Source organism: Megascapheus bottae, chromosome 14 (genome assembly GCF_031878675.1).
Source record: "Megascapheus bottae isolate mThoBot1 chromosome 14, mThoBot2.hap1, whole genome shotgun sequence".
In the NCBI taxonomy this organism is placed as follows: domain Eukaryota; kingdom Metazoa; phylum Chordata; class Mammalia; order Rodentia; family Geomyidae; genus Megascapheus; species Megascapheus bottae.
In genome coordinates, this window is record NC_143522.1 from 8,150,429 (window position 1) to 8,171,693 (window position 21,265).

Below are 21,265 nucleotides of genomic sequence, written 5' to 3' on the forward strand. Positions count from 1 at the left end.
TATGTCTAATTTGATTCAGAACTTGGAAAAGCTGTTGCTGCTACTGCTGCTATTAATGTATAACATACTGTTACTATTGGCATATAGAATTTTAATTGGAAACTTTAGCTGTGCTGTCAACTTTGGAAAAAGTATCCCAATTACTATGTTGAGTTGGCATTGTATATAAATTAATAACCATATTGGTCTAGAAATGTTAAACTTATTGTTTTTCCATTTGTACAGGGGTAAATGCACTCACTATATTAAATATGTGAGGTCTGGGCTAGGATATAGCTCAGTGGCAAAGTGCTTGTCTAGCAAGTGCAACGTCCCGGGTTCAAACCCCAGTACCAAAAAAGAAAAGACAATATAGATAGATAGTTTTAAAAAGTGAGGGAGGGGGGGCTTGGCGTTTGGCCTGGTGGTAGAGTGCTTGCCTAGCATTCATGAAGACCTGGGTTCAATTCCTCAGTACCACATACATAGAAAAAAAGCCAGAAGTGGTGATGTGGCTCAAGTGGTAGAGTTCTAGCCTTGAGAAAGCCCAAGAACAGTGCTCAGGCCCTGAGCTCAAGGCCCAGGACTGGGGGAAAATATGTATGTATGTATGTATGTGTGTGTGTGCATGCATATGTATACATGTGTATATACACATGTATATGCACATGTATTCATATGCATACACATATATACATATATGAGGTCTTATCTACGAAGGTTTAATTACACAAAAAAAAGGAAGGAGGGAGAGAGGGAGGGACAGAGAGGGAGGGAGAGCGGGATGAATTGAGGAATGGTTAGGGAGACCCATAGCACATAGTCAGGAACACACTGCAGGGAATAATGACCAAAGTAGAAGAACAGCATGTGCAAAGGCCCTGAACTCCTAGACTGTTTCACTTAAGAAGTGGGTGTAGGTCACTCTAGTTCCTTGGTGTTGAAATGGAGTGGCCTACAGTGTCCCTTCCCTATTGGAGAGCCCCTGCTGTGGGCTGTCCTGTTACAATGTCTCCAGTGAGCAACCAGGGCTCAGACAAAGTCAGTCTCCCTCTGACACCCAATATAAGGTGGGGGGGGGGTCGGTTGCTCAGGCTCCAGGACAGAAGCAGAGTGGAGTAGGGCAGGGGAGTTGATCCTCCAAACATGCCCATTAAATGCTAAGCAAGTATCTAGAGGAAAAGCTGTCAGTACAACTTGCGAGCCATAGCTAGGAGAGGGGAGAACTTCAGAGTCCCTCCGGAGTCAAGAACCCCAGGTACTGAGGTTACCATTGTAGAACTGAACCCCAGACTTCCTGAGCTTGCTGTGACCCTCAGCCCAGCCTGGCAGCAGCTCGCCTAGAAGACGAAGGGCTGGTAGCTGGGCCACAAGTCAAGCGTGTCCTTCTCAGGGGCAGCCTACCAGCAGACAGCAGGCTACCACTACAGATGGATGTGCCAGCCCTATCCACTCCAGAAAGCACAGCGGCTTTCTTATTAAACCAAAATGTTCACGGAGTCGCTACTCAGCACAGGACCCTACCATCTCCTGCCCAGAGGTCCTGGGCCCAAAAGCCCAAGGTCCCTGCACACCTGAGCCCCCACCCCCTCACCAGCTAGACACATAGCAGAAACCAGACTTCTACACAACAGAGGTTGGAAAAACTTCCTGGGCCTAGGCTAGCAGTTTGCCCTGATTGACATCCAGCCCTTCTCACCCCTCCCCCCCCACAGTTTAGAGGGCCTGCGTGGGAACAAGTAGTTCCGCTGATTCTGGGGTCAATGGCCTCAGATCACACTTTGAGAGCCTTATCGGCAGCATCCTCTTCCCACTTCTCACCCTTGGTAGCCAGGCCACCTCCCAAGACCCAGGAGGAAGAGGCACAAGGGTCTCACTGACCCTACCTCCACCAACCCGGGGGGAGAGGCCCAGTTGAGCTCCCGGTGGGGCTAAGCTGGGGAGCCTGGCAGGCCTGGTAGATCAGCCCAGTTCTGGGCATGCAATCCTCCTAATATTCTAGGGGGGACTGACACCTGCTTTCCATGCCCAGTTCTAAGTCATCCAGTTTTAATGACTCAGCAAGGAATGGGAATGCGGAGTGCTGTGAATGACCGCACTGTGCAGTAAAGACACAAGGAAGTCATGGATAAGCAGGGGCTGTGCGTGCTGGGGGAGGACGGGACAACCAAAGCAGATTTGGAAAGGAACACCAGGGAAGTCTTCCTAGAGGGAACCCCCAAGCTGAGCTGTGAAGAATGAAAGAGTAAATGACACCAGGAGCTGTTGGCTCACCCGGTAATCCTAGCTACTCAGGAGGTTGAGATCTGAGGATCACGGTTCAAAGCCAGCCCAGGCAGGAAAGTCTGTCAATCAACCACCAGAAAACCAGAAGTGAAGCCGTGGCTCCAAGTGGTAGAGTGCAAAAAAAGCCCTGAAGTTCAAGCCCCGTGACTGACCAAAAAAAAAACAACACAAAAAAAGAGTAAGTGACAGGTTGGCTGAGCTGCTGGTTTTCAGCTGGGGAAGGTTGGGTGAGGAAGTAGGGGATAATTCTAAAAGCAGAACAGAACAGCATAGTAGTTCCTTAAAAATAAAACACAGAAAACCTATTTCTGCATATATACCCAAAGAATTGCATTCTGGGAACCCTTCAAATTTACTTATACATCCAAATTTCCAAAAGGTAGAAGCAACCCAACTATCCATCCACAGATAACGGATAAACCAAATAGCGCCCTAGTCTTCAGCCGGAAAAAGAGAACTGTGACACATACTACATCATAGGTGATCCCCGAGGGTGTTGCGTGAAGTGAAGTAAGACAAATACTGATGAACCTGCTTACGTGAGGGACCTACAGAAGACAAACTTAGAGAGATCGCAGCAGCAGGGACTGCGCCCAGGGTAAGGAGAGTTTGCATGAAGAGGGTTAGAATTTCTACTAGGGTGGCAAGGAAGTCCTGGGGATGGATAATGCAGGCAGCTGCCTAACAATGTGACTGTGATGCCAGTGAGCAGTAAGCACTTGCAATGGCCAGCATCACATGACGTGCACACGCACACTCACATGTGTGCACACACACACATAAAAAAACACATCCACCACACGGGGGTTTTACCTGAAAAGGAAGCATGGAGACTATTATTTTAAGAGGAACAAGCACATGCAAAGGCCCAGAAAGCAGAGTCCATATCATCTGGGTGTGTTCCCCAGTGTTTCAGAGGGCCTCAGGTCTGCTACCTTTTTGGGAATGGTTAGTTCAAAACGAAGCAGGTGCCAGCTTCTTAAGGCTGCTACAAGCTCTGCGAAGGAATGTGGACTGGGACAGGAAGCCCTGGGGAGGCACAGCAGACTGCTGAGCAGGGAACAGTGTGACCATATTTGGGCTGGCAGATAGCCGATCCCTGACTACGGAGGAGGGGATGACTGTGGGGTAGAGGGGACAGAGTCTCAGGGGTAGCATCTAGGAGGGACATGACACAGCATCTCACTGACACCACGATGTCCAAGGCTCAAGGTCAGGTTGCGAAGGACACAGAAGGAAAAGAACACAAATGTCCCCCTGGAAAGACAAGCAGAGGCAGCTGTAGGTCTCAAGTGCAGGTCACAAGGACAGAGCAAAGACTTCAGGAGGAAGAGAAGTTTGTGAGGGCCAGAACTCAAGCTACAATTCTGGATGCTGAGGATACTATGGGACAATGCCCAGTGCTGAATGCAATTTGTCCTTGGTTTGAGTGTTAGAAGCTTGAGTCCAAGTGATGTTGAGATGGCAGGAACCTTTGGGGTGGGGGTGAGGGCTCAGTGAGGCCACTGGGGGATGCACTGCATTCAGAAGGACTTAATAGCATAGTTCTTATGAATGAACAGTTATAAAACAGAGAGCCTAGGCTCTCCTTGTTCTCTAGTTTCCTATCTCACACGGGGTCTTTGCCTCCATGTTATGACGTAGCCAAGGATTCCAAACCAGTGAAGTCACTTGTTGGAATTACAACCTTCAAAACTATGAGCTAGGGGTTCAGGAGTTTAGCCTAGTGGTAGAGTGTTTGCCTAGCATGCATAAAGACCCAGGTTTGATTCTTCAGTACCACATTTATAGAAAAAGCCAGAAGAGATACTGAGGCTCAAGTGGTAGAGCTCTAACTTTGAGAAAGCCAAAGGACAATGTGCAGGTCCTAAGCTCTAGCCCAGAACTGGCAAAACAAATAAGCAAACAAACAAAAAACTATGAACTAGGGCTAGGCGCCAGTGGCTCGCACCTGTAATCCCAGCTACTCAGGAAGCTGAGTCCTGAGGATCATGGTTCAAAGCCAGCCTGGGCACAAAAAGTCCGTGATACTCTTATCTCCAATTAACCACCAGAAAACCGGAAGTGGTGCTGTAGCTCAGGTGGTAGAGGGCTAGCCTTGAACTGAAGAGCTCAGGGACAGCACCCAGGCCCAGAGTTCAAGCCCCAAGACCAAAACAAAACAAAACAACAACAAAAACACAAAACTCTATGGGCTACAGACAGACACTGGTTGCTCATATCTATAATCCTAGGTACCCAGGAGGCTGAGCTCAGAGGATTGCGGTTCGAAGCCAGCCTGAGCAGAAAAGTCCCCGTAAGACTCTTACCTCCAATAATCCACTCAAAAACCAAAAGTGGCATTATGGTTCAACAGTAGAGCACTAGCCTTAAGCACAAAGAGGCTCAGGAACAGTGAGTGCCCAACCCCACTACCAAAAACAAAACAAAACACCTATGAGCTAAATACACAAACTTCAGAAGAAAAAAGAAGTACCTAGCCTCCGGTATTTTGTTATGACAACTGAAAGCCGATTAATACACCCAGCTAGGTTCACTGTCTAAGAGGATACTCAAGAGACATAAGATCTGGCTAAGATCAAGTCTAGGACTTACTAGCATCAAAGCTGGGATGAGTGAAAAGTAGCCCAGTATATACACCAAGGCTAGACTCTCAAGCTCCAGCATTTAAAGGATGGTAAGGAGAGGCACCCAAAGAAAGCCAAGATACACATTCAAGTGGAGCTGTGCCAGCAGACATCCCGGCAACCTAGGGGCTGGGTAGCAGCCAGGGATCATCTAGAGACCGGCAGCTAGGTTGTAGTGGAGCCAAGTTTAGAGCCGAGGCCCCCATGGTTACACTCTTGCCCACTTCATAGAAGATTTCTTCCAACCTCTCTTTTTGTAAAAGAAGATGTTGAGACAGAAAGGCAAAATAACTGGGCGGCGATACTCACACACCTGTGGACCTAAATGTGTAGCTCAGTGGTAGAGGGCCAGCTAGGAGCAAGACGCTCTCATGGAACAGACAAAATCAAGGCCTCCTGGTCCCATGTTACCCTCACTTGGTTCAAGACATCCAAAGCTGGTTATGACCACGGACAGAGAGAAATGGAAGGGCTAGGACAGAGCTCAGAGCACATCACCATACCCTGGGCCCAGGATTCGCCTCACCTGAGATGACCTCCAACAGCAGCATGAGTTTCAGGCCATCCCGGAAGTCCTCCTCTATGTTCTCGATCTGGGTCCCAGCCTTCCGGAGATGGGAGTTGCACCATGCTGTGAATGTCTGGGCAGAAGGAAAATGAGCAAGTGGTCAGTCTCCTGCCAAGTCCCATGGTTTCCAAGGCCCTCAAAAGGGCTCTCACTAACTCCCCAGGACCCACCTCCTCCTGAATCTTTCCAGGTGTTCGATAGAGGTGCTAGGCAGTCTGCCGCTCTCACCAGGGAGGGCTGTTCCCTAGTGTCCTATGGAGATCACCACACATGGATACCAGGCCATGGAGGACATAGCCTCTGCTAATGCAGCCCCTCCCAGCCCTCTTGCCAAAGTATCATTCCCAGCCCCAGCTGGAAGAACCACAATTCCCCCTAAGGTGAATGAGGTCCAGTCTTCACCGTATTAAGGTAGAGTAAGTCAGGGGGTGACAAATTAAGCCCCATTGACATTTCTGGGTAGATTCGATTATGAACCCCTCTTCCATTTGGCTAAGAGGAAGGATTTGGCTTTTTCTGAGAATGGAGTTCAGAGGCATGGTGACAGCAAAAGAAAACATAAGTGGTCAATGCGTGTTGCAAAAGTATGAGGGAGAATTCCAGAAAGGGAATGGAAGGACATTAAATACAAAGACCATCAACTCCAGCCCTTGTCAAAAGCAGATGGTGATCAGATGGGGTAGCAACCAAGCTTCTCTGTTTCAGCAGCACCTCCTGGTGGCTCAAACTGAGAAGAGCTGCAGTCTCCTGACTGCCTTGAAGGACTCCACATAGAATATAAGTACGCATTTAATTCCTTCTGTGCCAATTCTGTATTTAACAGGCATTGCCCATAACAATCAGAGATAAGAATCACTCTCTTGCTACTCTCAGCTCCTTCTGTGTCTGCTCCAGACTTCTCTGCACCTGAGGGCTCCATCAACAACCTACCTACAAGCCAAGGTCCAGCTTATCCAGGGCAGGGTTTTCAGAGCCTTTCCTACCTGTCCTGTCAAGGCCCAAAAGTGTGTGGCAGCAGCAGGTCCAGTGTTAGTGGCTCATAACCCTCTAATCCCAGCTACTCAGGATCTGAGAATTGAGGTTTGATGCCACCCCTAGCAGATGTAGCTAGAAATACCCTCCTCCTAGGAAAGCTCACCTAACCCATGCCTCCCTGCTCCTGGTCTGGAGAAGTCCAAAGGCAAGTATAAGCAAAGTCAAAGGGCCTCCTGTGAGCAGGCAGGAGAAGGGCAGAGGGATGAGAAGAGGAAAGGACAATACCTCCCCTACTTGGGGCCTTGCCTTTAAATCCCATCTCACTAGCAATTTACTAACACAGAATGCTTAACTCCAATACACACACATGCACACACACACACACGCACACACACACACACACACTCATCTTTCAGGGTAACAAGTGACCATGCCCTCCTCTAGGAGGACTGCCGGGCTGGGTGTAAAGCACGCGGAAGCACACATTCACTTCATCACTGCCTGGCCTGTGGTCAGCTCCACATCCCACATCTGGGAGTTCCTGAAGGTAAGGACCCTGGGACTTAAGAATAATGAACTAACCGGCACACGTCACAGCCTATGGGCTGCAAACATTCTAGTGGGTGTGAGAGATGGGCAGAGCTGGAGGCCCCTTGTAGGTGACACTGAGTGGTGGGGAGGGGCGGGGCCTGGGAGATACATGGTGCTCTGGGAACCCTGTGTTCAGTGAAGAGGCTGTGGCAGGGTGACATGTACTCCATCTGCTCCTGGTGTTGGCTCAGGAGCCAGGCAGGGGCTGGGAGGGCTGCAGGTTTCCTACGGTCTTAAAGGAAAGTGCTCGGCCCCATGGGCCAAGCTCCTAGGGGGAGTCCAGCTGGGACTGAGAAATGTCCCTGTTTATTGACCTGGTCTTGAAGAAGGGGTGTGAGTGTGAGGGAGGAGGAGGAAGAGCTGTTTTGTAAGACAGGGCTTGTGAAAGGGGCAGAGCACAGTCGAAAGCAGCCAGCCCCATTTCCTGGGGAAGCTGTGGAGCAGGCAGCCAAAACCACACCTGTGTTTGCTCAGGTCTCCTGGGCCAAGCCTTGGGCTTTGCTCAACCCTCTTCTTCCTACCCCCCCACCTCCCGTTCATGGCTCTGAGCTACTCCCACTTAATTTAAGTCAAGCCACGGCACAGGAGGAAATGGCCAAGCCAGGTCACGGGTCCGAGCACGCACTCCAGGATGGACCCCGGGTCTGGACCCCAGTCTCAGGACCCCTGGCTACTGTGTGAACCTCCTAACCTTCTGTTCCCTTCAAGAGATTCACCAAAAACTATCCACAAGGAACCTGCCATTTACCAAGTGCCCAACCAACAGGACATGGACACACACACACACACACACACACACGCCTGCAGCTGGACCTAGAAAGGCTCCTTTCTCTGTACCCCACATGCTCCCTTCCCAGCTTCCACCCACCAAACTCACCAGCCCCCCAGGCCCACCCTCTCCAAGTGCCCAAGTGTGACAACAGAGGCTAAAACTGACAGGGGCCAGCAGAGGAGGATCGAAGGGGAGATGCCTGCTCCTCAGTAGCCCCCAGGGGTCCAGCATGGAGAAAGAAACAACAGCCCAAGTTCTGCCCTGGCCTGGCGGCCTCCACCTGAATATCCAGCCTGGTGGACAGCACTGTGCCAGAAGGCTGAGGTCTAGCCTCGTTCACATGAGCATAGAAGGGCATCTGACCTCCTGACCCCAGCCAGGCCCGGCTCTGGCTCCCCCTAGCTCTAAGAGTCTCCTGTCCCCTCTGGAGGCCCCACTCAAGGCTCACAACAGCAGGTCTGACAGACAGGAGAGAGGCTGTGTGCCCTGGATCCGCTCTGCTGGCAATGCGGCCAGGTCTTAGCATACATGCCAGAACAAGGCCCACCCTCAGATGGACATCTTTTTGGGGGGGAGTGGGGGCGGAGGGAGCAATACTAGGGTTTGAACTCAGGGCCTTGCTCTTACTAGAGGTCAGACTCACTGGTGTCTGGTTCCACCGCAGAAAACATGAAATCATCCTAAGTATCCTCACAAAAGGGGTTACACAAATAATAACTTGTAGTACACTAAAAAAGCACCTCACAGACACATGTACTGACTGCTAAGCCCGCCATGGATGGCATCAGCTATTTTGGGAATCTGGTAGTAAGAGCACGGGGAATTTTTGTGGTGTGGATAGAAGGGGGGACTTTTCTCATCTGAGCTTGATCAACAGCCAGTACACTTCACAAGAGACTGCAATTAGATGTACCACACACATAGCGCCATGTCTTGTGAATTAAAACAAGAGAAGATGTCATTGATTACATATGCAAATAAGTGGCTGCTAATTCCTGCCATTGTGGGGGGTACAGAGACAAAGCCTACAATTCCTAATTGTGGCTGATCTGCCCTAACTCCAGAAGAAAGTATAATGGGCAGAAACCCTCGACTCCAATTTTAGGCTCTATACTGGGTAAATAATGCTTAGAGAGAGGAAAGGCTACAGCTTGGCACTGGTAGCATATATCTATAGTCTTAGCTGGTCAGGAAGCTGAGATTTGGAGACTGAAGTTTAAAGCCAGCACAAGCAAAGAGTTTTCAAGGTTCTATCACTAATTAACCAGCAAAAATGCTGGACTGGAAGTATGAGTCAAGTGGTACAGTGCCAGCTATAAGCAAGGCAGAGTTTGAGTTGAAGCCCTGGTACAGGGGGTGCTCACAGTCACACACACGCACGCGTGCGCACACACACACACACACACATACACACACACACACACGCATATACACATACATACACACAAACACAAATGCAGGAAAATATTTTGACAACTTTTGGAGAAAAAAAACTAGAAGTAGCCCAAAATTATATTAATAAGGTATCTGCTAAGTAAATTATGGTTTGTTCACTTAATGGAATAGTTCAAGGTTAAAATGATGGGTTCTAAACTTACGGTACAGGAGAAGGCTTACATGTAATTAACAAGAAAACCACGAACACAATTATACATGCTACTGATTTAAAACTTGAAGAATCATACACACATGACAAAGTAACTTAAACTAAACGTATCTCAATACACACATGGTTGTGTGCCAAGAAGGAACTGAGCTGTACAGGACTCTCTACTGTTTCCTTCTCCCAGTGCCTGTCCCTGTAACCTGTCTGTGTCTGCCCTTCTCCTGGCTAGGCCTCTCCTGTTGGATGTTTACTCCTTTAGGCATGACCTAGGCTATCCAAGATTCTGGCCAGAAAAGTCTCTGGTGACAAAGGCATAAGTCAACAATTCTTCTGCAGCCAACAGATGGGACACCTCACACACTGACATCTCTACAGGAATCAAGGCCACCAGCCTTGGGTCATTCCAGGTGACATATTGTTCAAAGGACATGTGTTAGGAAACCTGGGCACTGCTCTGGCTCAGGTAGGCATGTGAACTCATGTGAATTAACTCCTTCCAGGACTTTATCCCAAACCAGTCCCTCTGACTTGCAGGTAGAATTTGTACCTGTTCCCCTCATAATGTGCTATGCAACAACCAAACACAGAAACTTGGTATTCTTGATAGTCTATTCCAATTGGTGTGTTTTGATCTTTGTCACAGGAGCCCCATACATTCCACCGAGTCATATCTCCAGGGATTCAAAGCAGCCCCAGTATGTCAGTCTCAGGGGGCAGCTCAGGATCCTTCCACAAGAGCAAACACCAAATATTGGTTTATAGGCTATTGTCCAGAAGTGTGATGTTAGAGTGTGATGCTAGAGTGATGTTAGGAACCATGGCTGCTGCCAGTGACGGAAGCCAGGATTGGTTTGGAGTTGGGGATGGGATGGAGGAAGAGAATATGCTTTTCATAGTATCCTTTTTCTTTTGAATTTTATACCATATGTAATTGTATATATATAGATACAGAGATATGGGGAAAGGGTTTAGAACTATCAGGTGCAATGCTGGTGTGAAACATTACAAAGGAAGTTCTAAGGGCCAGGACAGAGGATATACACACTCAAGTAGCCAAGAGGTCAATAGTTAATTGTAGAAAGAAAGGACAGCATGCTCCTTCTACATGGTCCCAGAATCCTCCCTCTCCTCTCACCAAAGGAGCTTCTGACTCTCCTGACAGTGGTACAGGGCTTTCTCTACAAGTTACTGAGTGAAAAACAACCCAGCCAGGTGCCAAAGGCTTATGCCTGTAATCCTAGCTATTCAGGAGGCCGAGATCTGAGAATCAAGGTTTGAGGCCATCCCAGGCAGGAGAGTCCATGAAACTATCGCCATTTGGCAATAGTTTCTCTACCAAAAGCTAGAGTGGAGCTGTGGCTCAAGTGCTAGAACACTAGCCTTGAGCATAGAGGGACAGTTCCTAGGCCTTAAGTTTAAGTCCCAGTACACACACACACACACACACACACAGAAAAACCCTCAATCCATCAGGTTGAGCTTGAGATGCCTTGGACATCTGGTCAGAGGCAGACCACTGCCATAGTACTCAGGCATCAGAGTGTTGGGCTAACATGCGTGCCCAGGGTCAGCTTCCCTGCCACATCCAATGGCTAACACAAGGGTCACTACAGAGCAGCCAGGGAATATGCACTGTCCCTCAGGCCACCCTGAAGTCCCTTGAAGCCCCACTCACTGAGGGTCGGGGTGTGGTCCCTGTATGGTTTGTCTAAGCAAAGACCTGGCCAGAAATGATCTCAGGTGCCTGGTGTGCTGGTAATATAAACAGCAGTATCTGGTTAACTATCATGGGCACTCTGCCAGCCTTTGAGAGCAAGCTGTCAGCTGGCTCCCCGAAGATGAAAAGCTGAGTTCCCCATAACATCTCCACCCAGATCTGTGTACTTTCCACCCACCTGAGAGCCATTGTTGAAGAAGCTGTGTTCTCCTACAGCCTGTCCCTACCCTCAAAGGCCAGAGTCCCAAAGGCTCCAAGTACAGGTGTCACGCTTGCCAGACCCCGGCTTCACTCAAGCCTAGGTCTGCCTTCTTGGACAGTATTGTAGTCTCAGGATCCTTAGCTGTAAAAGGAATGGGGGCTAACAAGACCTACACCAGCACAGAATGGGATAGAAAGAAATAGGATCTATGTACCTAAAGACTATTCAGCTTAACATCCACAGCAGATACCTCCAAAGGTCAACCCGGCAAATCCTAGCCATCACTGGCCATGAGATCCTAGTTAATCCTTTAGCCTCACGGAACAGATAGGGTGACAGTCTAGGGCCCTGGATGAAAACATTAAGAAGTCTTGGTCACAGCAGATGCCCAATAAATGTTGCTGTCATTTCCGTCCATTTCTATTTAGTCAAAGTTAATCATTCACAGAGCTCCCTGTACTGGCAAGAAAGAAGTCATGTTATTTCCTTTTCATGGATGAGGAAACCCTGAGACCAGCCTCCAGCCACCATGAGGAGCTAAGTTTCCTGTTTGTGCCCACCTTCAGCCCATCTTCAGAGACACCATGCCAGCTACCCAGAGGGCAGCCAGGGACCACGGAGACTGACATAACCACCACACTGCATGGGGAAGGCTCGCAGTCCCTCCACAAGACCCTAGCACAGCTTTCCTGTCCTGTGCAGGTGAAACCTGTGGGTCCTAGGAGAATTCAGAGCTAGTTCCAAAGTCAGATGGACAAATTTCAGAGAATTATCCTCTTTACTTCTACCCCAAAGAGTCTGCTGCCCCATCAATTTGCCACCATTCAGCCTTTACCAAAGGCCAAAAAACCCCACAACAATTTCCCAGCCCACTGCAAGCTGTCCATTATGGGCTTTCTAACCCAGGACTGAGCTTGGGTTCTTGCATTAGTCAAAACAGAGCAAGCTGGGCAAAGTGGCTCACGCCTGTAATCCTAGCTAGCTACTCAGGAAATTAAGATCTGAGGATCATGGTTCAAAGCCAGCCGGGGCACTAAAGTCCCTGAGACTCTTATCTCCAATTAATCACTAGAAAACTGGAAACGACACTGTGGCTCAAAGTTAGGGCAGTAGCCTTGAGCTGAAGAGCTCAGGGGCAATGCCCAGGCCCATGGTTCAAGCCCCACGATAGACAAAAAAAAAAAAAAAAAAAAAAGAGCAAAATGAGCCTCTATGCCATAGGGCTGCTGTGAGCTGTGTGGAGGGCTCCATCCAGTGTTGGACACAAAGTACTCACCACATGCTAGAAACAAAGCCATCTACACAGGCTGGCGGGACCTCCCCTGCTCAAGGCTAATGTTGTACCACTGTGAGTTACATACAGCGCCACTTCCGGTTTTCTGGTGGTTACTTGGAGATAAGCCTCACAAACTTTCTTGCCTGGGCTAGCTTTGAATGGCAATCCTCAAATCTCAGCCTCCTAAGTAGCTAGGATTACAGGCATGAGCCACCAGTGCCCTGCTATCCAAATTACTTCTTAAAAGTCTAAACTACAATGTCCCCAAACCCTTTATATCAAGATTTCCGCCCACCACCTCCACCACCCACATTCATTTGTCCCATTAGAGGAAAGCAGACTCAACAAGGCAGGTCTTGGACCCTCAATCCCTGAGGGGAAAAGTGGATGAGCTAAAGCAAGTCAGGTGAGGATTGCAAGGTGGAAGACACTGGCCTTCTTAAGGAAGAGTGGCATGGTTCCAGTAGGCCAGTATAGGGCTGGTTTTTCCCCACTGCTGTCCCCGAGCTTGGCCCCCAAGTCTGGAGTCTGATTCTGGCCATGGAGCTGAAAGCTCACAGACCTTGGAGTGTTAGGGCTCACAGGAGCAGCCTGTACATTCCTTCTCCAAAGAAGGAAAAGCCAGGCAAAAGTGAGCTCATTTGGTTTTTCTGGCACAGATTCTAAGAGCTGTAGGTCCCCAAATCCACAGAGAACTTATCCAGATGATAAGGTACAGCCTGATAATCACACATGATGTAAATCTGTGGTCTGGCAGGCTCTAAGCCCTAACTTGACTCCTCCAAGTATGACGCCAAGGCCTTGATGGTCTCATCTGTGAAATAGGACTGGTAAAAGCCACTCCTGTGGCTGTGGAAAGAACTAAATTGCAGGATACTCAGCTTGTAATGGGAGCTCAAAAAAACACAACAAAATTAAAATCCAGTTTATTTTTATCCTCTGTCCACTGGTCATTTTTATAGACAGTGCTATGCAGACCCCAAGGAGAAACATGGATTGGTATCCTCTGTGTAGAAGCTCCTTTCTATTGATCAAACTACTGTTACAAGTTTGCAAAAAAAAAAAAAAAAAAAAAAAAACAAAGTTGCTGCTCTGGTGAAGGAATGATCAAGGTCTCCTGGAGGGAGGGGAGCACCTTCTCTGGCCTGTCCCAGTCTTCACACGGGATCACTGAGACCCTTTGGGGCAGCAACCACCTCGATGGCCATAGCTGGAGGCAGTACCTCACCAGTTCTACCGTCAGCTGTCAGGGACCTAGGGGGAAGGGTTCCTGGAGATCTCAGATTCAACGGGGAGGAACTGCGGCACTTCTGTAATGGACAGGAAGCCCCTGAACTGAATTTTGCCAGAGCCCGAAGTCCAGGTTCACAATGATCAGCCAATGACCAAAGAGGAGGAATGGAACCAGAAGAATAGAACTGGGCAGGCAGAAATGGTATATTTCTAATGAGTTTCCTCATTAGTAAAGTGAGAGTAACAACTTCCTTATGTTAGGGAGCAAAAATCCTAACCCATCAAGGAATTAACCCATGTAGTGTACAGTGCAGAGTTCATTGCCAAAGAAGAAGAGGAAAGGTTTGTATGGGAAGGAAAGTGACAACGGGAACTACTCCAGGGCCTGTAGAGTTTCTCTGGTATACAAAGTGTCCCCAGCACCACAGGGCAGAGCAGGGGAAGGGGCAGCTTGAGGGACAGATGCCCTGGTGCCCAGCCTGATTCTACATGGGGATGTCGGAAGAGCAGCAAGCTCTAGCACGCATCTTGCCGAGCCTCCCTGACCCAATCAAAGAGACACAACCAATAAAACCTCAGCACAGATTCCAAGTCAATGCCACCCACCTCCTTCCCAGGGGAACGCCACCCAGCCACATGACCTCCCAAGGGGAATCTCAGAGCTCCAAAGAAGCCCAAAGTCATTGCAAGCAGAAAGCAGGAGGTTGAGGCACAAGTGGAGTATCCTAAGGGCTGCATGAACCACACCAGTGACACAGTCCCAGGGTGAGATCAGACATCCTTAAGGCTCTAACAGATTATATCCACAAGCCACCACTCCCTGGGGCCACCACTCCCTGGGGAGCAGAGGATTGCCATGATTCTGGACTGACTACTTCACAGCTAACAGAAAGTTTCAGGTTTCAGAGGAGCCGAGCAGAGGAAGGCACTTCAAGAGCTCATTCTCTGCTGTTTATGAAAGCCATGTATCCTTTTATACCTGGCAGACCAGCAAACCATTAGAAATGCCAAGTGAGATGACAGGAGCCCTCATGCCCAGCTTGGGGGTGGGGGGAACAAGTGGACTGTGACAGCCCTCCTAGAGAATGACCCTGACTTTCTCAGGCAATTCAATGTGCACATATCATCTCTACACTCCAGCAACCCACAGCATCTCACTATCAGAACACTGCCAACCCTGCAAGGCTGCAATGCTTGTGTTGCTGGGAAAGGAGTGGGGATGGTCTGCATGTCCAGTATAGGAAGACTGAGTGTTACAAGTGAGTTTGCACAGCAGCCTTGCACATAGGTCATGAGCTCGGCCGGGGTTGGGGGGCGGGGAAGAACCCCACAGGGGCCCTTACATTACCTCTGTTCTCATGATACATATCAGTAGTTAAAAAACCCCCAGGAATGAAAGTGATGCTCAATGGTGAAATGCTCAACAAGCACATGCCAGGCCCTGGGGTTGAATCCTCAGCCCCACATAACACCCTCACACTGCCCTCTCAGCCTGTCCACAAGACCCCTCAGTGGTCAGGGATGCTAGGAGCTATCTGCATACCAGACAGACAACTAAGAACTCAGTATGATCAGCTGGCTGGAGGGACAGGGCAGCAAGGGGACATGTGTGTGACAGGCATCAGAGCACAGGACCGTGATAGGCAGATCTGGCTGGGTACCTGTAGCTGTGCTGGGAAGCCCAAGGATCTCCAGGCAAGGCAGAATGGGACAGGGCAGGGGGTCCAGGGCAAGGCTAGAGGTGCTACGTGAATGGCTACACTCTTCTCCTAGATGGAAGAGAGTCACAGAAGTTCCCTAGGGAGGCTCCTATGTGGCAGAGACCACCTCAGGGTACCTGCTTCCTCCCCTCAACTGTCTGAGAGTGAAACACAGTGCAATAAAGCCTCACTTTAAAGAGGAGGCCTCTGAGCCGGGCTCTGGTATCTCACACTTATAATCCTAACTACTCAGGAGGCTGAGATCTGAGGAATTGTAATTTGAAGCCAGCCTGGGCAGGAAAGTCCATGGGATCCTTCAACTCTAATTAATCATCAAAAACGCTGGGAATGGAGCTGTGGTTGAAGTCGTAGAATGCTAGCCTTGAGCTGAAAAAACTAAGGGAGAACATTCAGTCACTGAATCCAAGCCTAGTACTGGCACAAAAAAAAAAATAAATAAATAAAAATAAGATTGGCTGGTGAGGGGTAGGAGGGAGACTCTGAATGTGAAAAGGACCTTGGGAGCCGCAAGAGAGGGAAGAAAAGGAGTCAGATCTGGCAGCTGCTCAAATGACAACTATTCACTTAACATTATCACTACTCAGCTAAGCTGCTCAACAAGCAGCTCTCACTCTTTAATAAAGAGGCTTGAGTTTCCATGGTATTTTGCATGTGCAGTCAGTGCTGGATATCCAACTCAGAGCCACCCAAAAGCTGGAGCTGAGGTCTGAAGAACACCTGGGTTCTTTGGCTGAGACTCCAGTTCTTCCAAGTAAGCCATCAGCTTAATAAAGACTCAGCTGGATCCCCAGCTCTGCCTGTACCTATACCTGCCTGATGCACTCCTATCTAGGGCCACAGAAGGACCTGGTCAGCTACTGCCCAGGCCAGGCCTGGGGACTGCTAGTATAACCCAGGACACAGGATGAGCCTCCCCTCTAGCATTCCCAGCACCAGTAGAGGGCTGTGGACCCTCTGGCTCTCTGGGGATACAGAATGGGCAGGCCAGGTTTCTAAGTCTCAGCTTTGGAGAGGGAAAAAGAGGGTTTGGGTTCCTGTGTCTTTTGGCTTCTGAACACAAAGCCTATTGAGAAAGTCAATGAATAATTAAGGGGGCAGCCAAGGCAGTGGTGTGCATGCCAGGGTATGAGCAAGGGGCTTGTTTGGGCTTGGGTTGGCTCCTAGTCCTCAGCCTCCCTCACAGCAGGTCATCACTGATCCTCCTGCCCTGCCCAGACTCCAAGCTCTGGGCAGGGAACTGGGGCAGAGATCATCCATTCACTTAATTCTTCCTTAGTGCTGATTCTGTGCCAGGCTCTGTGGTTACCAGGTGGGCAAAGAGCAGGGCCCTGGGTCATGGAGCCGAGAGGGGGACTGGGAGCCAAGCAGCAAGCAGAGGCAATCAAGTAATTCAAAAAGAAACAGCAAAAGTCCCAGAAAGGAGGCTCAAACCAGAATGTCTGACCCTGCTCTTCTCTTAGGACAGCAGTGAATTCCTAAAGCTGTAAAGTACCCGTATGATGAAAGTAAATGAGTCGTGTAATCTTGAAAATAAAAACTACAATATTCAAGAAGTAATGTACCCACTACCTGATGAATATAACTGTAACCCCTCTGTACATCACCCAGACAATTTTTTAAAAGCCTATAAAAAAAAAGGAAAGAAAAGAAAAACCAGTGAGCTGGTATAGCTCAGTGGCAAAATACTTGCCTAACCAGTGCAGTATCTTGGAAAAAGAAAAGGCGTGTGTGTGTGTGTGTGTGTGTGTGTGTGTGTGTGTGTGTGTGTGTGTATTAATAAGCCAGGCACTGGTGACTCATGTCTGTAATCATAGTATTCAGAAGGCTGAGATCTGAGGATCCCAGTTCAAGGCCAGCCTAGGCAAATGAATCTGAAACTCATCTCCAGGTAATCAGCAAAAAATTGAAAGATGGCTATATGGCTCAAGTAGTAGAGTGACATCCTTGAGTGAAAAAGCCAAGGGAAAGTACAAAGACCTGAATTCAAACCCCACACTACCTGAGAGGCAGGGGGGGGGGAGCATACAGAGATAGAGACAGAGAGAGAGAGAGAGGGGAAGGAGGGAGGGAGGGAGGGAGGGAGGGAGGGAGGGAGGGAGGAAGGGAGGGAGGGAGGAAGGGAGCCTATTACTAATGACAGCAGGACACCATGTGAAAGCAAGCTGTAGGGTAGCCTGTGCACATATGTAGTACAGGGCACGGTCAATAGGAGTGTGCTGCCCAAACAGAGGACACACAAAGCCTAGGGAGGACAGAGGCCTGCTCAGAAAAATGAACTATGGCCTCTGGAGCTGGAAGGAGAGGAAAGAGGCCAGATGCCAGGCATCTGGATACCTACAAGATGTTCAGAGTATTTCCCTGAGAAAGATGAGGCCACAGGAGATGTTGTTTGGCTTCAGCAAAATGAAAGCAGGACAGGCTGGTGAGGTGGGTGTGGTAGTCAGGTGCCAGTGGGCACGATGACGCCTGCATCTTGGAAAGAAAGGACCTCTGATTGCCTCCAGAAAGAGAAAGGCAGGGGTGGACAGACACAGCCAAGAGACCAGGTGGAGACAAAGGTTAGCTCAGATGGAGTGGTACAGGCAGATGGGTGGATCAGAAAGATACTATTCAGGGAGGGAGGCAGAGGTCAGGGGCCACACCCTGATGTCAGACCTGAGCCAACAGAAGATTCAACCGGAAGGTGCCAGCTGCTGACAGGCAACTGTCCACTCCACCCTCTTCATCTGGCCCACTCACCCTGGCTACAGAAAGATGCTCAAAGCCTCAACCTGACACTGCGTTTGGGAGGCTAGAGCATTGCCCAGACCCCAATTTCAAGAACTCTCTTATTTGTTGGTTTTTTTGCCAGTCCTGGGCTTGAGCTCAGGGCCTGAGCACTGTCCTTGGACTTTCTCAAGGCTAGAGCTCTACCACTTGAGCCTCAGCACCAGTTCCGGCTTTTTTCTATGTATGTGGTACCAAGGAATCAAACCCGGGTCTTCATGCATGCTAGGCAAGCACCTTAACCACTAGGCCAAACTCCCGGCCTACATTTCTTTTCTTTCTTTCTCTCCTCCTCTTTCTTCTTCTTCTTCTTCTTCTTCTTCTTCTTCTTCTTCTTCTTCTTCTTCTTCCTCCTCCTCCTCCTCCTCCTCCTCCTCCTCCTCCTCTTCCTCCTCCTCCTCCTCCTCCTCCTCCTCCTCCTCCTCCTTTTCTTCTTCTTCTTCTTCTTCTTCTTCTTCTTCTTCTTCTTCTTCTTCTTCTTCTTCTTCTTCTTCTTCTTCTTCTTCTTCTTCCTCATTTACTTTCTTTTTTAGTCCAAGACCAGGACGGGAACTCAATAACTGACACTTGCTTTCATTCACTGGCTAAACTATGTCTCTAATGCAAGGTTGGTTTCTTTTTTTTCTTTTTTTTTTCCATATGTGCCCACATTTCTAGAAGGATCCTCAAATCAAGCAAAACGAGGAAGGGAGGAATGGACATTACCTACCCATGGACTTTCACTAACAGCCCGAGGAAGGGGTGCAACTCTGTCTAGCAGTCCTCCACTATCTAAAACCAGGCCTTCCTAACTGGTAGGACACTTGCCCAAATGCCCTGGGAAGTAGCCAAGAGGTCACCTAAGACCTGGATTATAGAAGGTACACCTGGGACATGTCCCAGTGAAGGTCAGGGCTCAGTTCACCAGCTATCTATCCCTTGGCTGGTGTCTGGAGGGCCCTCAGGCAGCCCCTAAGTGTTGCACACTCACCTCCTTCCTGTAGCTCCAGCTCTCTCCATCCCCGACCTTGTCCATGCTCTAGTAGAATCATCTATAGGCACAATGGACTCAGCACTGAGAGATCTAAGTTCTAATTCAGGTTCCACCACCAGGCAGCTGAGCCGTTCCAGCCAGTCCCTTCCAGCCTCTTACCAACAGGGCTCCTCGATTTCAGAAGGGCCTTTCCATGGGCTCCCACAAAGAGCAGGTGATACAACCACTACAGCTCCCAAACCAGCCCCATTGTCACGAAGGTTAAATGGGTAGATTTCACCTTGACCATTTTCATTCAGGAATCTGGGGAGGAGTCCACGAACCGATGCCAAAACAAGGACTCCAGGTGAGTTCTGAGATCAGGCAGGGTAAACCATGGGCTAAGGAAATGGACAGGAAGTCTATAGCCCCTCACCTTCTGTGCAGAAGAAGGAAAGAAGAGTTTGCTAAAAGCACCCTTGGTGTGTGTACCCACGTGTACATACCCACACCTGCCTATTACTTAGCCTCCCAACCACAAGACACTAACCTGCATGGTCTACATCCATCTTCTCATTTAGTCCTAGGAACCATCCTGCAAGGCAGACTTTTCTTTTTACAGGAAAAGCTACTAAGGCACAGAGCTAGTAAGATTGATAGACTTTCCTCCATTCCACATTGCTGACTCCCATGGTGGGTCTCTCCAATGGTAAATGGAGTTCTCTCATACCAAATCCCAATTCTCTTTACTATCTTCTATCACTAGGACCGAGGCACAGCCAGCCACATGCTTACATGAGGGAATAATCTTTATTTCACAGAGTGCGGTGATACTAAACTAGGGTGTTCAGTAAGCACTTGTGTTTTCAATGTGACATTACAGGGATATGACTTCATCTCCAGTCAAAGAACATCTGTATGGAACACCAGACCAGCCACTACCAGGCCCAAAGAACAAGAAATGGCCCCACTCAGGGAATTTTACACACACACACACACACACACACACAGAGTCAATGATGTGTATGCCTCAGAAATAGCACAGAACCCCCAAGGGGAAGGCACACAGATGCCTGCAGGATGTGTTGGGAGGCTGGGATAAGAATGTGGCTCTGGGCAGAACTCATACCCAAAGCATGCAAAGACCACACTGTCTTGCCTAGGGTCCGGGTGGCTTGTATTTAGGGCCAACTTGATTCAAGGGCAGACTGCTGGGTTCAGCAGACTCAGTGAGAGCCGGAATCAGGGCAGGGGATCCTGCTGTTAGCAAAGAACAGATGGAACTCTGCTCCAAAGGAAGCTAAGGAAGTTTTGCATTAGTGTCTGTAACTCACTGGCCAAAAATGTGTCAAACACTAACCTCTGGGAGAGTCTCTGAGAGAGAAACAGCCCAGGGGCAGGAAGAATTGGGGGAGGGGCATGCAGCAGCAAGCTCAGGAATCCCCACTCCCTCCCTGCAATGCCTAGCAGGCAGTACCCCCCACTTTTCCTACATCTGAAGGGGGAAGGATGGGGGGAGGCCACTGGCCCCCAAAGGCTCTTCTCTAGCAGAGTATTTCCATACATGTCATTAGCTCTGCAGCTCCAGATTCCCCCAGAGTTGTATGGCAACCATTACCCAACACAGCATAATATCCTTGGGGAGCTAGATGACCAGCCTGCTGGCCTCTGCAGACAGATAGCCCTGTGTCAGGGCTATCCAGCAGGGAAGGATAAAGGTATAGTATCTAAAGCCTTCTGCTGACCAGCAAACCCTGCCTCAGAGTTCAAGTACAGCTAGTAACTCCATGTCCAGTTCTCTCTCTCTCTCTCTCTCTCTCTCTCTCTCTCTCTCTCTCTCTTACACACACACACACACACACACACACACACACACACACACGCAGATTCAGAGGCACAAATGCATACCCCATTTCATAGCAGTATTACTCACCATAGCCAAAACATGGAAGCAACCCAAACAAAGGTCCATCGACAGATGAATGGATAAACAA

At 49.1% G+C, this 21,265-nt stretch overlaps 1 protein-coding gene across 4 annotated transcripts in view; it reads right to left on the reverse strand.

The window, feature by feature from the left end:
- Positions 1-21,265, reverse strand: part of Actn1 (actinin alpha 1) — a 95,476-nt gene that overhangs the window by 39,740 nt on the left and 34,471 nt on the right. For 3 of the 4 annotated variants that reach the window (XM_090344346.1, XM_090344349.1, XM_090344348.1), the window contains exon 2: positions 5,419-5,533. In XM_090344346.1, coding sequence (XP_090200472.1) covers positions 5,419-5,533 — 115 coding nt within the window. Of the gene's footprint in view, positions 1-5,418; positions 5,534-19,289; positions 19,407-21,265 lie in introns of those variants that run through there. The other variant, XM_090344347.1, reaches the window with a different exon arrangement.